The 14,342-nt window shown below is 39.8% G+C and overlaps 2 protein-coding genes across 7 annotated transcripts in view; one reads left to right on the forward strand and one right to left on the reverse strand.

Annotated features, from left to right (window-relative positions):
- arhgef25a (Rho guanine nucleotide exchange factor (GEF) 25a) overlaps nucleotides 1-7,171 on the forward strand; it is an 80,801-nt gene extending 73,630 nt beyond the window's left edge. For 2 of the 6 annotated variants that reach the window (XM_053686156.1, XM_053686159.1), the window contains 2 exons: nucleotides 415-1,221; nucleotides 2,007-7,171. In XM_053686156.1, the coding sequence (XP_053542131.1) occupies nucleotides 415-723 (309 nt within the window). In that variant the 3' untranslated portion in view covers nucleotides 724-1,221; nucleotides 2,007-7,171. The remainder of the gene's footprint in view (nucleotides 1-414; nucleotides 1,222-2,006) is intronic. The other 4 variants (XM_053686157.1, XM_053686158.1, XM_017487578.3 and 1 more) reach the window with 4 other exon arrangements.
- Nucleotides 7,172-10,138: 2,967 nt separating this feature from the next.
- On the reverse strand, nucleotides 10,139-12,541 carry sp5l (Sp5 transcription factor-like). Its single transcript, XM_017487581.3, has 2 exons — nucleotides 12,446-12,541; nucleotides 10,139-11,573 (listed from the first exon to the last, which is right to left on the reverse strand). Exons 1-2 carry the CDS (start codon nucleotides 12,497-12,499, stop codon nucleotides 10,521-10,523), a joined length of 1,107 nt encoding a protein of 368 aa, XP_017343070.1. The 5' UTR covers nucleotides 12,500-12,541; the 3' UTR covers nucleotides 10,139-10,520.
- Between the last annotated feature and the right edge of the window lie 1,801 nt (nucleotides 12,542-14,342).

Genomic DNA, 14,342 nt, shown 5'->3' on the forward strand with positions numbered 1-14,342 from the left:
GTGAACCACAAATTCTTCCCTCTGAATTTAGTGACTGTTCCAGTGAATCTAGTGGAAAAATCTAGTGTGTTTTGTTTTCTCAGTACAGGAAAAAATTCTTCTTGGTGGTAATCACACACACTCTACAGATGCAGTACATTAAACTTAATTTTACCATGCTTTCAGGTACAAGAAACATTCACACATGCACACACATACACACACTTGGCACAATATTTGAGAACAAACACAAGCATGTCCAGCCTGTAGAACTGGAATGATTGAGCTCTAATTGGCTGAGACATAAGAACACATTGGAACAAAATCACCTGCTTTAATCTCATCAGAACCGGAAAGCTCAGTAAACATCCTCAGGAATCAGACACTTTCAGGACCTGTGTGGAAAATATATATTTGTGTGTGATGTGTTTACAGTTAACACAGCGATGCAAGCTGGAGTCCCGGCTGGAGGCCGAAACAGTTTCCCCAACCCAAGTTCAGCTGGCGTTCACTGAGGAGCCCTGTTTCTCGCATGCTGTCCACTCCTGCCAGACAGTGTCCAACGGCGTCTATCCCGCCAACACACAAGGCTCAAAGGTGCACATTCACATATGTTCACAACATGGCTGTAAGACAAGGGTGACCAATCATATCCACAAAAGGGCTGACGTGGCTGCAGATTTCCATTCCAACCAAACAGGAGCCACACCTGATTATTCTTCCAGTTTACTCAGTTCATCTTGACCTGTTTGCTCGGATTGGAACCAGCAGTCACACTGGATATTCACAGCGAGGTCTGGACATGTCCTGTCTGAAAAGAAGCTTCAGCACTCCCCCTTCTGGAAGCCAGAGGAAGCACAACAGGATGGGTTTTTAGAGATCTTTAGATCTTATTTTATTAAATGTTTAATTTAAATGTAATAACATTATAATATCTATATAGCACCTCATGACTTTCAATTTCATCAAATTTAAAGCTCTCCAATTTATGGAAATTTTGATTGGTGAGAAGGTGTTGATTCATTTTCTATAACAGCAGCTCTGATTGTAGTAATGATCTCAAGGTTTATATTAATGCCCTCGCTCTAATCTGTAATCATTTCTATAATAACAGCTTACAGGGACTTGTATGGCAGTCACTCCATGTAAACAGATTTTTACAAATTTATGAAATCTTTGGTGAAGCTTTTTTTGGAAGGAGTCTCCAGTGTTAAAGTCAAGAAGACAGCAAGAAGAAATTTAGTGAGTTGTCACACAGGCTTAGTTAAAATATTAATAGCAAAAAACAAAGTATTAGTTCAAAAGTTTGAGGTTGTCTAACTTTTGCCTCTATCCTCGTTTGTATACTCTGAACATCTTTTAGCTTTCTCCTCACATTTGTTGTATTTGTCCCCCACGGCTTTCCTCATTCTTGTTGACATATTTATCCTAACTCGATCTGAACGTCATACACTGCCTCCTTCAAAAGTATCATGGTAAATTGTTTTGTAGAAAATATATTTCTGTTGATTTTGGTAATATTAGTATTCTTTTTGTTGCATATTATTTGTTAAACGAAGACACATTCTATACATTTTTCCGTTCAAAAACCATGGCGTGTGCAAACTTTTCCACTGAACTGCAAACAGTGAGTGGTTGTGTAATTGAAGTGAACACAATCAAGGAAAGGAACCAAGTGCTGAGACTAGAACAAAACAGGATGTACAACCCAAAACAATAACATATCACTGTTGCCACGGGAACCAAGTGAGGATAAGATCATGATGCATATCATAAGTGGAATAACCAGGTTTTTATTTTCCCCGAATAAGACAAGTAGCAGTACTGAATTTAGCTAGTGCAAAACAAGTGTCCCACACCTTCAACTTCTTCATCGCCTACTCTGGCATCTGTGTTCTGTTACTCGGGTGGACCCGTGATCCATTAGTACCACCTGCTCCTGACTGACACGTCAACAATAGCTGTGCTGGTTTGGATTGTTTATCTTGTTTACTCAGTTCTGCATGTCTGTGCTACAAAACAAACAGGAAGGAGAACGGGAAGGGAGATCCTTATCGTCAGCCTGATTGTTCTCGTCCCATACTGTTGCTGGAGTTAAATGGTGTTTTGATGGCGAGTGGTGAATAATGAAAACATGCTTCGTGATGAATTAACTTTTTGGGAACGCTCCATTCTGGAAGGAATATGTGGTAATTTAGTTTCTCTCTGTTTATGTGAAACAACCAGTACTTTCCCTTATTTTCTTTGGTAACTTCTGTGGGGACTAAAACAGTCAGTCACAGGCACTTACCATAGAAAATAACTGACATCAACTTCATGCACTTTTCTGGTGCTGCTGTATGTTGAAAGGAGTTTCGAGGATTTTTCTTCCTTTGAGAACCGCAGCAGTAGTGGTGAGGAAAATTGATTCATAGTCATCAGTGTGTCTAATCAAAACTACAAATGCTGGTTTGTAATGAGAGGCAGCAGGAAGAGCATGGGTGTGTCTGGACGTATATATGTACTGAGAAGCAGAACAAAGCTACATTTTGGATCGGTATTGCAGATATCCCTTTATTCTCACATTTCAGTACTGTTTTCTTGAAACTCTGCGTAGTGCTGTGATTCACTGACTCATTCACAGAGACTTAGTCTCAGTTATAGCCCTAATAAAGGAACAGCTCTGTCAGCCAAAGCTCCAAATATAACATGCTTAGGCCTTAGCTGCAAATTGCTCTGCTATGTTTGGCACAGGTGTTGAGCCTTTTTAATCCCAGATGTTATTAATAAAGGTCTTTTGGAAATGCTGTAGGAATGTTTCTGAAGCAGAAGTGAAGAAGCCGTTTGGTGTAATAGATATTTTCCCTTTCAAATCCAGCAGGCAGGAGAGAGCGGTTCCAGAGCACCACTGTGGGAGGCGGGACCGTCAGCTCCTGGCCCCTCCTCCAGCCTGCAGCACTCCAATCACCTGGCCCAGCTGGATGAAGATGAACTTTGAGCTGCCCTTGAACTCTGACCCTGGCTGCCTTCGGAGCCTGTCACATACAACCTGGATGCGTCCACTATATGACCAGGACGATTTAATCTTGTCCTGTCCTTTACTCGCACTCTGACGTGAATGACCAAGTGACGTTTTTATTTCGGCTTTCTTTCTTCCTCCTTGCTTTCTGTTGAAAAATTAAATAACCATTCCTGCATCGGGAGGTCACTGGAGCTGAATGAACTTTTCATGTGTGTGAATGAGCGTGTAAGAGTGTGTAGGTGTGAATGGGCAGTAGAAACCGCTTCAGTGTTGTAAAAACATGTCGAGTATTTTCCCTCAACAATGTGCTCTGCAGTTCAGGATACTAATGGCTAGCATTACAGAGCCTACATGGGGCTCTAGGCCTGTTTACAAAGGCACTGTTTTTTATTTCCGGGCCTGCTGGGATATATAAATTCTCCAGAAGGAGCCAATTAGAAACAGACTGATAATGCAGTATATATATTTGTATATACCGTACATTAAAGAGCGACTCTGTGCATGAAGACGCATAGGCTTTAGTGCCTCTTCACTGAATATGGACATGTCCAGTGCTGTGTTTCTGAATTCTGTTTGAACGCACAGTGCTGTTTGATCTGAGTGTGAGGAGAGCATATACAGTGCTCCCCTAGAGACCCTCAGCTGCCATGATGTAAGGCTAGAGGTCACACACTCCTCCATGCAGCTGCACAGCTGCAGCTACTGGTCAACACATCAAGCCATGGACAGTTGGTGAAAAATGCGACTGTTTCAGCATGCATCTGTTACATTTTGGCAGAGAAGCATGCATGCACTCAGTGTGCTCTAGGATTTAACAGACTTTTTCGAAAGGAAAATGCTGTTTATTATAACAATAGACAACAGAGCGAGAAGCCTTACAGTATGACAATCTTTATGTGTAATTGCTGAATCCTGTTTAAGCGGCTCCCATCACAATGCTTGACTCCAAGCTTACTGTTTACTCCCTGAATAAATGAGAGAGAATCAAAGACAGCATATCAGAAACACGATGAGAATCAGATGCTTTAAAGAAAAGCTCCTTTGAAGGTGCATCACTAAGTGCCAAAAGGAGTTACTAAAGCCCTTAAACTTAATGACTGCAAACAAAATCGTTCCCGTTTTTAAGGAAATCAGATTGTCCTTTGTACCTGTAAAAAGTGCATTCATTTGCATGTTATAAAATGCTCACACTGCCAAAATACAGTCCCTCCGAAAGCTTTGGAACAGCAAGGCCAATTTGATTGTTTTTACTATACATTGAAGACATTTAGGCTTAGGATTATGAGACGGCAGATCAGAATTTCAGCTTTCATTTCTTCATATTTACATCTAGATGTGTTAAACAACTTTGAACATATAATGATAATGAGACTTTATTGGTCACAGCACAGTAAAATTCAATGAATATGGAATCTGACCCCAACTTCCTAGCATGCTGGGTTAGGGTCAGCCATGATACGGCACCCCTGGAGCAGAAAGGGTTAAAGGCCTTGCTCAAGGGCCCAATAGTGGCAGCTTGGCAGTGCCATGGCTTGAACCCTCGACCTTCCGATCAGAAACCCAGAGCCTTAACGGCCCACATGGCACCTTTTGTTTGAACCATCCCATTTTTTCAAGTGATCAAAAATACTGGAACATATGGCTGATGGGTGTTTTTGTTTCTTCCAAGGTGTGCCCTGTTAAATTGACTGTTTAAAGAATTAATAGCTCTGAGTGGCTGTTCTTGATTTGAGCCCTAGATTTTTCCTGTAGAGACTGTGTTTGTTGTTAAAAAGGATAAACCAACATGAAGACCAGAGAGCTGTCTATGGGAGAAAAGCAAGCCATTTTGAAGCTGAGAAAAGAGGGAAAATCTATCAGAGCCATTGCAAAAGCATTGGCCATAGCCAATACAACAATTTGGAATGTCCTGAAAAAGAAACCACCCACTGGTGGACTAACAACCACACATGGAACAGGCTGGCCAAAGAAAACAACAGTAACAGATAACAAAATCATTGTGAGAGCTTTGAAGAAAAACCCAAAAACAACAGTTAGTGACATTGCCAATAACCTTCACGGTACAAAGGATAAGGTATCACAATCCACCACTCGAAGAACTCTTCTAGAGCAGAAATATAGAGTCCATACCACAAGATGCAAACCACTCATGAGCAGTAAGACTCAGAAGGCCAGATTGGAATTTGCAAAGAAATATAGAGATGAGCTACAAAGATCTGAAACCAAGAATAACCTCTATGAAAGTGATGGAAAGGCCAAAGTGTGGAGAAAGAAAGGATCTTCTCATGATCCAAAACATAGAGGCTCACCTGTGAAAGATGTGGTGGTAGTGTCATGGCTTGGGCTTGCATGGCTGCTTCTAGAACAGACTCGCTAATGTTCATTGATGATGGAACTCATGATGGTAGCAGCAGAATAAATTTAGAAGTCCACAGAAACAATCTGCCTTCCAATTTACAGAGAAATGCATCCAATCTAATTGGGAGGAACTTCATCAGCAAGACAATGATCCAAAAAGCACTGTCAACACAACTAAGGACTTCATCAGGGGGAAAAAGTGGAAGGTTATAGACTTGCCAAGTCAATCACCAGAGCTTAACCCAATTAAGCAGCATTATATCTCCTGAAGAGGAGACTGAACCCCCTTGAAACAAACAACAACTGAAAGTAGCTGCAGTAAAAGGCTGGAAAAGCATCACAAATGAAAAATGCAACAGTTTGGTGATGTCAGTTGGTCACCGGCTTGATATAGTTAATGTAAGCAAGTCATATGCAACCAAATATTAAGTGTTATTTACCTTAATTTACTTTTGGGTGGTCTGCCACCAAAGGTGCCATGCATTAAGCTGTTTAACACATTTAGATGCAAATATGAGGAAATTAAAGCTGAAATTCTGATATATCATCTCATATTCATCTTTGATCTCAAACCCAAATGTCTTCAATACAACAACAGAATTGGCCTTGCTGTTCCAATACTTTTGGAGAGGACTGTATCTTCATGAGTGAAAACCTCTTGAATATAAGTGAACTGATCTAATATTTCCCACTATTAGATTATTTGAAAATGAGTATGATATTATTAAACTTATTTCCCTTTAAACAATATGAAATGTGAAATTCTCTTGCTCCTTTGGCAGAAATAAAATAAGAAAGAAAAATGCTAATTAAATATTATATAAATGAATTTATATTCAGAATTTTACTTACCAATATATTTTTTTCTTTCTTGCAGTGCACTCTGTGAATTTCTTTCTTTTTTTTTTTTTTTATTCTGACAGAATACACTTTAGCATCCAGCAAGCACACAGGTGAACCAGTAGAGGCCACCAGTAAGCTTCTGAAAACACACAAAGGATAGCATTTGCAAACCACCTGCTTTACTGAACTATGCACCTTTTGATTAATTTGAGTCACCTCTGTTTTATGCAGAGTGGCATCCAGAAAAAAAATGTGCCGGCTCAAATCTACACTGCAGTAGGAGAAATAATATGAAATCCATGTGACAGTATGAATGAATTAATTAAATTTTACTTTATTACTATTGGGTTTTTTTTTTTTACCTTGATATATTACCTACACACCTATTTGTTGTTCACTTGCATATAATAACCAAACCAAATAATTTACAACCCAGTTTAATTGCTAATAACCCATGCCCAATTAACCAAACCGCCTGTGACTTGCTGCACTTTACACATTAGGTATGAAAATTGGATAAAATTGAATAAAATTTTTTTGTTTATGCTTGTGAATTGATTTGCTCTGTTTTCTTAAAAAATGTCAATCTGAAAGAAATGATTCGATGATCCATGTAGGATTGAGGTACCCATAAAATCATCGTAACTTTTACAGAATGTCTTTTTGATATTACGTATGCTTTAGGAAGACTTGGCCATAATGCAGTGTTGCACCAAATGCCAGATATTTTCATTCTGGCACATTTGAAAGGCTAATCCTCAAGTACTGTTACAAGTGAATGTCCACATCCTCTTGTCTCTTGTCTAGATAATATAGCCCTGTATTGAGAACGGCCTCTCCTCTGTTGCCTTTGCACAAATCTAGACTTTTGCATGCTTTGTTGCAGATGTTTTAGCAAGTGAAAACAGAAAAGACAGACTAGATAGACTAAATGTCTATGTGACAGATCTTGTTGTTGTATCATATGAAATAAACTGTCTTTTTGGAAAACCTGGATTTTAAGGTCTCAACATTTTTGCTATGTTACTGTAAAAAAAAATATAGTAATGAGACAAATGTATACCCCAAATGTATACATGAACCTAAGTTACCATTGACTATTAATACTGGGTAACACTGAGCAAGCTAACTATGTATTGTAACTATGCAGGGACTAAACTGGAATGAATTAGTTCTACTATATTAACAATAAAGTAAAGTAAGTCACTACTATTAACGACTACATGACTCAAATGAGTAATTACTCAGTAAGTCATAATAAAGAAATCAGTTTGATAATTAATTATGAACTAATATTACTGAGTCTAATATACACACTAAGTTCACCCCTGAGTTCAGCTGATTCAGCCACACCCATTGATAACAAGTGCATAAAACAAACATGTAGCCATGCAATCTCCATAGACAAACATTTACAGTGAAATGGGTCATACTGAAGAGCACATTGAGTTTAAACGTGACACTGTAATAGGCCACAAGTCAGTCTGTGAAATTTCTGCCCTGTTCAACTGTAAGTTCTATTATTGTGAAATGGAAGCATCTAGCCTCAACAACATTTATCATCTAACACCAACAACATCTAGCATCTAGCACCAACAACAGCTTGGTTTGATGGAGATGCATACAAGCCTAAGATCTCTAAGCGCAATGCCAAGTGTCAGCTGAAGTGGTGTAATGCACAGTGCCACTGGACTCTGGAGCAGTGGAAACATGTGCTTTGTACTGATGAATCACTCTTCACTATCTGGCAGTCTGATGGATGAATCTGGGTTTGGCAAATCCAGGAGAAAACTACCTACTAGAATGCATAGTGCCAACAGTAAAGTGTGGTGGAGGAAGGATAATGGTTTTTCAGGGTTTGGGCTAGGCCCCTTATTTCCACTGAAGAGCAATGCTAATGCTACAGAATACAAAGGCATTTTAGATTCTTCCAACTTTGTGGCAGCAATTTGGGGAAGACCCTTTCCTGTTCCAACATGACTGTGCCCCTGTGCACAAAGTGATATCCATAAAGACATTGTTTGAGGAGTTTGGTGTGGAGGAACACAAGTGGCCTGCACAGAGCCCTGACCTCAACCCCACTGAACACCTCTGGAATGAATTGGAACATTGATTGGAACTCCAACATCAATGCCTAACTTCACAGCTGCTCTTTTGACTGAATGGGCACAGACTCCCACAGACACACGCCAAAATCTCAAAGAAAGCCTTCCCAGAAGAAGACTTTTATTTCTGAATCATAAACATATAATACACAATGTGAATCGCACATTTTCACAATGCACATCATTAAATTTTTGTACTGTGATGCATCATGTCCCAATATATTGCCACACCCCTATTACCTACCTATAGAAGAACTACTGCACTCTAAAACTTACATTTTAAATTCATGAGCGATGAATATCAAATGCAGGATTAGAATAATCATGAATCCAGGGTTAGCCAGTAATCTGAGATAATGTTCCAGAGGTAATTTTTAAACTCGCTAGAAGTAAGGTTAATAGTGCGATGGTAGACCTAAATAGATATCTTCACGTTAACAGTAAATATAATTATGTAAGAATTTAGTCTTCTAAAATCTCTCATAAAAATACATTTCCTTTTATAAAAAGAAGCCAACACATTTTCCTTACTTTACCATACTTTGTGTCAGCTGGATAACACTGGATATCAAGCCAAAGTACATGTTAAAAATTAATAGCATTTATAATGTCTACTTAATACAGAAATATAATTTTGAATCCAAATAAAAATTGAGTTCAGCAAACTGAGGTTGTGGTGCGGTCAAAGCCAGAAATCATAGCCAATGCTGACAGTTCTGCTATTTGTACATCTGGGTATCTGTCCAGGGTTTTTTATGGATTAATATTTAATTAAAAAGGAAGGAAGGAAGGACGAAAGAAAGAAATTAAGAAAGAATGAAACCTTTCTGGTTTAGGTTTCAGGTTTAAATCCAAACACAGGTATTAGGAGCATTAAACAGATACAGACACATGATATTGTCATAGTGTAGCTCTTTAGCGTTGGTTTCAAGAACAAGAGCCTACACACAGTGACAAGTAGGAAAGTATTTATGCAGGCATCTGGTTCATTTGTTCTCAAGCAGGGTCACATTCTGGGCACTGTAGAGCAGTAAAAAGCTAATGGGAGCATGCCTGTGATATACATGACTACTGAGAAGGTGCTAAGTCATTCACTTGCAGAAAGATGACAAATCAAAGCAACTGGTGTCACTAGCGGCAGGACCCGAGCAGCTGGAGGTCTATTCGCTGTTAGCTCCAGCCGAGTGCCATCCTCACTAACTGTTGACTCTATCATCGCCCCCGAGATAGGAAAAGCCATTAAATGACTGTGAACTTGATGGCATACGGTAAGGGCAGGGTCTCTATCAATGGTCTTAACAATTTACGGTGAGGTGTAAAATGTCTGAGAGCTTTTCAGTCATTTTGAGCCTTTAAAGTGTTTCCTTACCACCCAGGAACAATGGCCACCCCAAATTAGCATCTCGAATACTGTTAAATTAACATTAGAATTGTTGTGTAGGCTGTGGCCCAGCACTCATGTGATGTTAGATTTAATATTAGCGAACCATTTACTCATATATACACATTAATTAAGAGGTGAGGCGTGTGCCATGGAATTAATAAGACAAGGACAGGTATTGAGTATTGGGTTTTTTGTCTATTTTTGTTTATTCTTTTTTCACATGCTTAGTCATTATAGAACTGTATGCCAAATAAACATTATATACATTACAACACTCTCCAGAATGGAACCAGGGTTTATGCAAACATCCAAGAAATTTACATTTAAAGTAAAGAAATGTTTTGAGTGCAAATCGCTGCTTTAAATTCATATTGGAACGATAGGGAATAATTACAGACAATCCGACAGGTTAAAACAATTATCTTAGTTAATTTTTACAAAAGAACAAAATGCGACAAAAAGTATTAAGGCAATATTTTCTGTAAAAAATAAAGGACCAAATTAATTTAATAAATATTTTTATATTGTGCTTGTACAATGTATTGGTAGTGAATTAATAGATTGACAAATGAACTTTGTGCAAAGAGAGAACAGCATTTGTGAGATGTATAGCATGCCTGAAACCATGTCAAAAAATTAAAAAGTCACATTTCCTGTTTGGAGTGTTTGTCCATCACCTCTTTACTAGCAGCGTGGCCTTCATTATAGACCTTAATATCTCTCAGTAGCTCTGCACTGTATTCAGAAATTCAGTGGACTTTTAAATATGGCTTTGTCTCTCATGAGGATTATTCAAGTGATCTCTCTGAGAGTCGTGAGATTATCTGTGCACTACAGTTCTTGACTTCCTTCACTCCCTCTTAATGTTGCTCAGCTGTGTGTCAGCGTGTGAGGGCTGGCTGGATCGACCCTTCCTGCTCTGGTGGGTCTTGACATGCTTGGAGAGGTGATCACTACGCATGAACCTCTTGCCACATTGTGTGCAGCCGAAGCGCTTCTCGCCGGTGTGTGTGCGCAGGTGCCTCTGCAGCTCGTCTGAACGCGTGAAGCTCTTACCGCAGAAGAGCCAGTTGCAGATGAAGGGCCTCTCACCTGCATGCCAGCGCAAGTGCGCCTTTAGGTGCGAGGTCTTCTTATACACCTTGCCGCACTCCGGGATGTGGCAGATGTGCAGTCTTTTTTTGCCAAACTCTAGGCTGCCGACGGTGTTCCCCGTGGATTGGCAGTTTGGACACTTACAGCGGCGGCAGCGGCGTGTGGAGCCCAGCAGGCTCTTGGAGGTTCCTTGAAGCAGAGCAGCAATCTGAGGCTGGTGGCCTAAAACCAGCTGCCTGCCCAGGGAGAATGGGTGACTGGAGGTGCCAGTGTTGCTCTGAGGAAGACTCCACCACTGCTGGCTATCTTCGATGTGCCCTCCAGGCAGGTGGGTTCTGGCTGAATTGTTCTGCAGGAAGCTGGGAAAGTTCTGGCCAACAGCATTGTGCTGTGCATAGTACTGAGCATTTCCTTGCGCCTGCGACGACAGCATTTTGACCGGTGAGACCTCGAATGAGTATGAAGCGGGAGGTTCAGCTGGAGGTGTAAGAGGCAGCTCATGGTGATGGTGGTGGTGATGATGATGATGGTGGTGCGAGTGAGAGCCCAGGCCACTTTGCACATGGCCGGGGAACTGCATCTTGGGCACGGTGAAGGCCATATGATGGGCACTCAGGCTGGAGTTTGGGGCCACGTCATTGCTCCAGAGCTGAAACATGCTGGACGTGGTCCCCACGGTGCCCTCATAGGGGAACTGAGCCCCGTCGGTGCCCACGGTGCCGCTCACCTGCCAAGCCTGGCTGCACGTGGTGGCCAGGAAAGACAGCGGATTAGGGCCACTCTCAGGAGAGGAGCTCGGGGTACGATCCTGAGGGGGATAACAACATGTTATTAAAACCACACAAAGTAAAATGAAAATGATTTAAAATGGCATCATCATTATTTGATAATAAAATTTGATTTAAATAATTACATCATTAATTATCCAGAAATTTAGAACTCTAGGTATTTATGGATTTACAGTTATACTATTATTTGCTGATAATGGTTTCAGAAGTATATAATGAAAAATAAATTAAAACTAAAAGTTAACATAATAATAACAACATTATCTACAGCCATGGTTTGCAAAATGGGGTCTGGGGACCATACCACCAGAGCTTCATGATGTATATCTAGTAGCTCCCTAAGTGTATTGCTTTTGTAATCATATGATGGTGGTGCCGGAGATTACCCTCAACTAGTATCAAGATTGTTGTAGTTATATTTGAGTTAATATATTTTCACCACAATTTAAATAAAACCATTGTTAATATGATAAACAATGTTTGAAATCTACACCTACATGACTGGAAGGTTCAGGAATAAAAAGCTGGTGGTAGCTTATTGTTCTTCAAATGAAATCTGCGCTGTGATTTATTGGGGTCCTTGCAAATGCTTTTACTGTGGTTGAGGTTCCTGGATGTAAGCAATCTGAGAGGTTCTGATCTACAGTATTGTGAAAGTGAGCTACAGTGAATGATGTGTTCAAAAATCCTTCAACAAAGTTTCCACATTTCTGTTTCCAGTTTTCTATTCAGCCTTTTTTTTAAAAAAAAGAAAAAAGAAAAAAAAACAAAGAAAAAAAGAAAAACAATGCGTTAACTGTTTACAAGACATGACTAAAATGAGCTTGAATATGAAAATAAAAACCACGGTGTGTTCTTATAGTCCTAATGCCAATATTGAAACGGATCATACCTGTAAGAAGTTATGCAGTATGTTGTCGGTTCTGGAGAGCGTCAGTGCAGCCATGTGCTTTTACAGTCAGGAAGATCAGCAGCTGCAGATCAGCGCGAGAGCAACGTGCGAACCAAGAGCGCGCGCGAACACAGTGACTGTAGAGGCTGAGCGCGCGCGGGGAGTTCTTCTGAAAACCACACGAAAATCAACGTGAACACCGTTGCAGCGGAAAAAAAGCGATAAATCCTCGAGGTAAGGCGACTCGTCCAGGACTCATCCGCACTCTCTGAACTCCTGAAGAGGAATGATTTTCCCAGGTTCGGTCCCGGTTTTTTTTTTGTCCTTCTTCTCACAGCGCTCGCGCATCAAACATCTTTTGAAGTCAGTCCCAAAGCCTATGGCTAGTCATCCTCGCGCATCTTCTCTTTATGGAGCAGAAGATCCTCTCGCCAGGGGTCTCTTAAAGAGGCACTGAATAGAGGGGGAACCCCGGGGAGGGGTGTGTGTGTGTGTGTGTGTGTGTGTGTGTGTGAGACCATGACCACCCTAATTTTATGTCAGCGATTTTTATTTGATCAGATGCTGACCAGACACCACCCTCCCTTTGACCATCTGCTGAAGACAAGCTTTTTAAAATTACATGGCAGTCCAGTTCCATTCAAACTTATTTGGAAACTGCTTTTAACAGTCAACATAGTCACGAAGCACCTTTTACAGAACTCCCAATATAGATTTAGATCCATAATATGCAAATCAGAGGTGATGGGGGAAAAACAAGAAACATTTCTAAGTTACATCAGACAGTGGGAATATAAATCATTACTCTTCTACCACTCTGTGTACTATAAAGTAAAAAAAGTGTGTTGAAAGGATGTTCAGTATGAACAGATAGTGAATAAGAGCGAGTCCTTGGATGAACACAGGACAGTCTTTATGATTACAGCAGCAGCTCTTAGGTACAAATCTACCATATCTAGCATGAGATTATCCAGGCACTTCCTGACTGTTCCAAGCAGATTGTTCCTGACTGTTTTAGGGAAATGTGTAGGGTATTCATGATGGACCATCCTCAGCAAAACTTCAACCAATTCTGTTGACTAGAAAAAGTTTACCTGCTACTTTTAAGAGCTGATGGCCAAACGTGCATGTTTATACTTGTTAAACTGAATGTCATCTCTAATGTTATAACATGGTGTCTTATATATAATATGTATACAGGCTATACATGTGACTCTTTATTTCATACATTGCTCCAGAGCCAGTAAGGTCTTAACCAGTTTGTTTAATTAGAATGAGTAAACTTGTGCTGAGATTATAATTACCATTACAATCATATAAGAATCATTCATAGTGTAACCAGTCATACATTGTAAAAACAATACTGTAGATTTTACAGTAATTCAATGGTAACCTGAGTGGCTCAGTGGTTAATGGTAAAGGCTTTGCATCACAGATCAGATGGTTAGGTAACCAACCCCTAAAAAATATAAAAAGAAAAAAAAAAAAGAAAAAAGAAAAACCTTACTCTGGCACTTACACCTCTACTCTGCGCACTTTGCTTCTTTTAGAACTCAGTTAATAGATCTTGTATGGTAGCACTACTTGTATTGTTCTCTGCTTGATATATCGCTTTGCTTGTATTCTCTCATTTGGATAAAAGCGTCTGCTAAATGAATAAATCTAATGTAAATGTAATGTATGTGTTCAAATCCCAGCAATGATCAGCTGTCCTGGTTGGCAACGCAAATTGCCAGTAAATTATTGTAAAAATTTACAGCTTTTTTAAATGTCTTCATTTATTATTATTATTATTATTATTATTATTATTATTACTATTATTATTATTACAATAAAGCTTAATGTATAGATCTATGGACTCCCAATGGTCCATGAAGCACAGCTGTTGCACAGCTTT

Source organism: Ictalurus punctatus, chromosome 15, assembly GCF_001660625.3.
Source record: "Ictalurus punctatus breed USDA103 chromosome 15, Coco_2.0, whole genome shotgun sequence".
Taxonomy (NCBI): domain Eukaryota; kingdom Metazoa; phylum Chordata; class Actinopteri; order Siluriformes; family Ictaluridae; genus Ictalurus; species Ictalurus punctatus.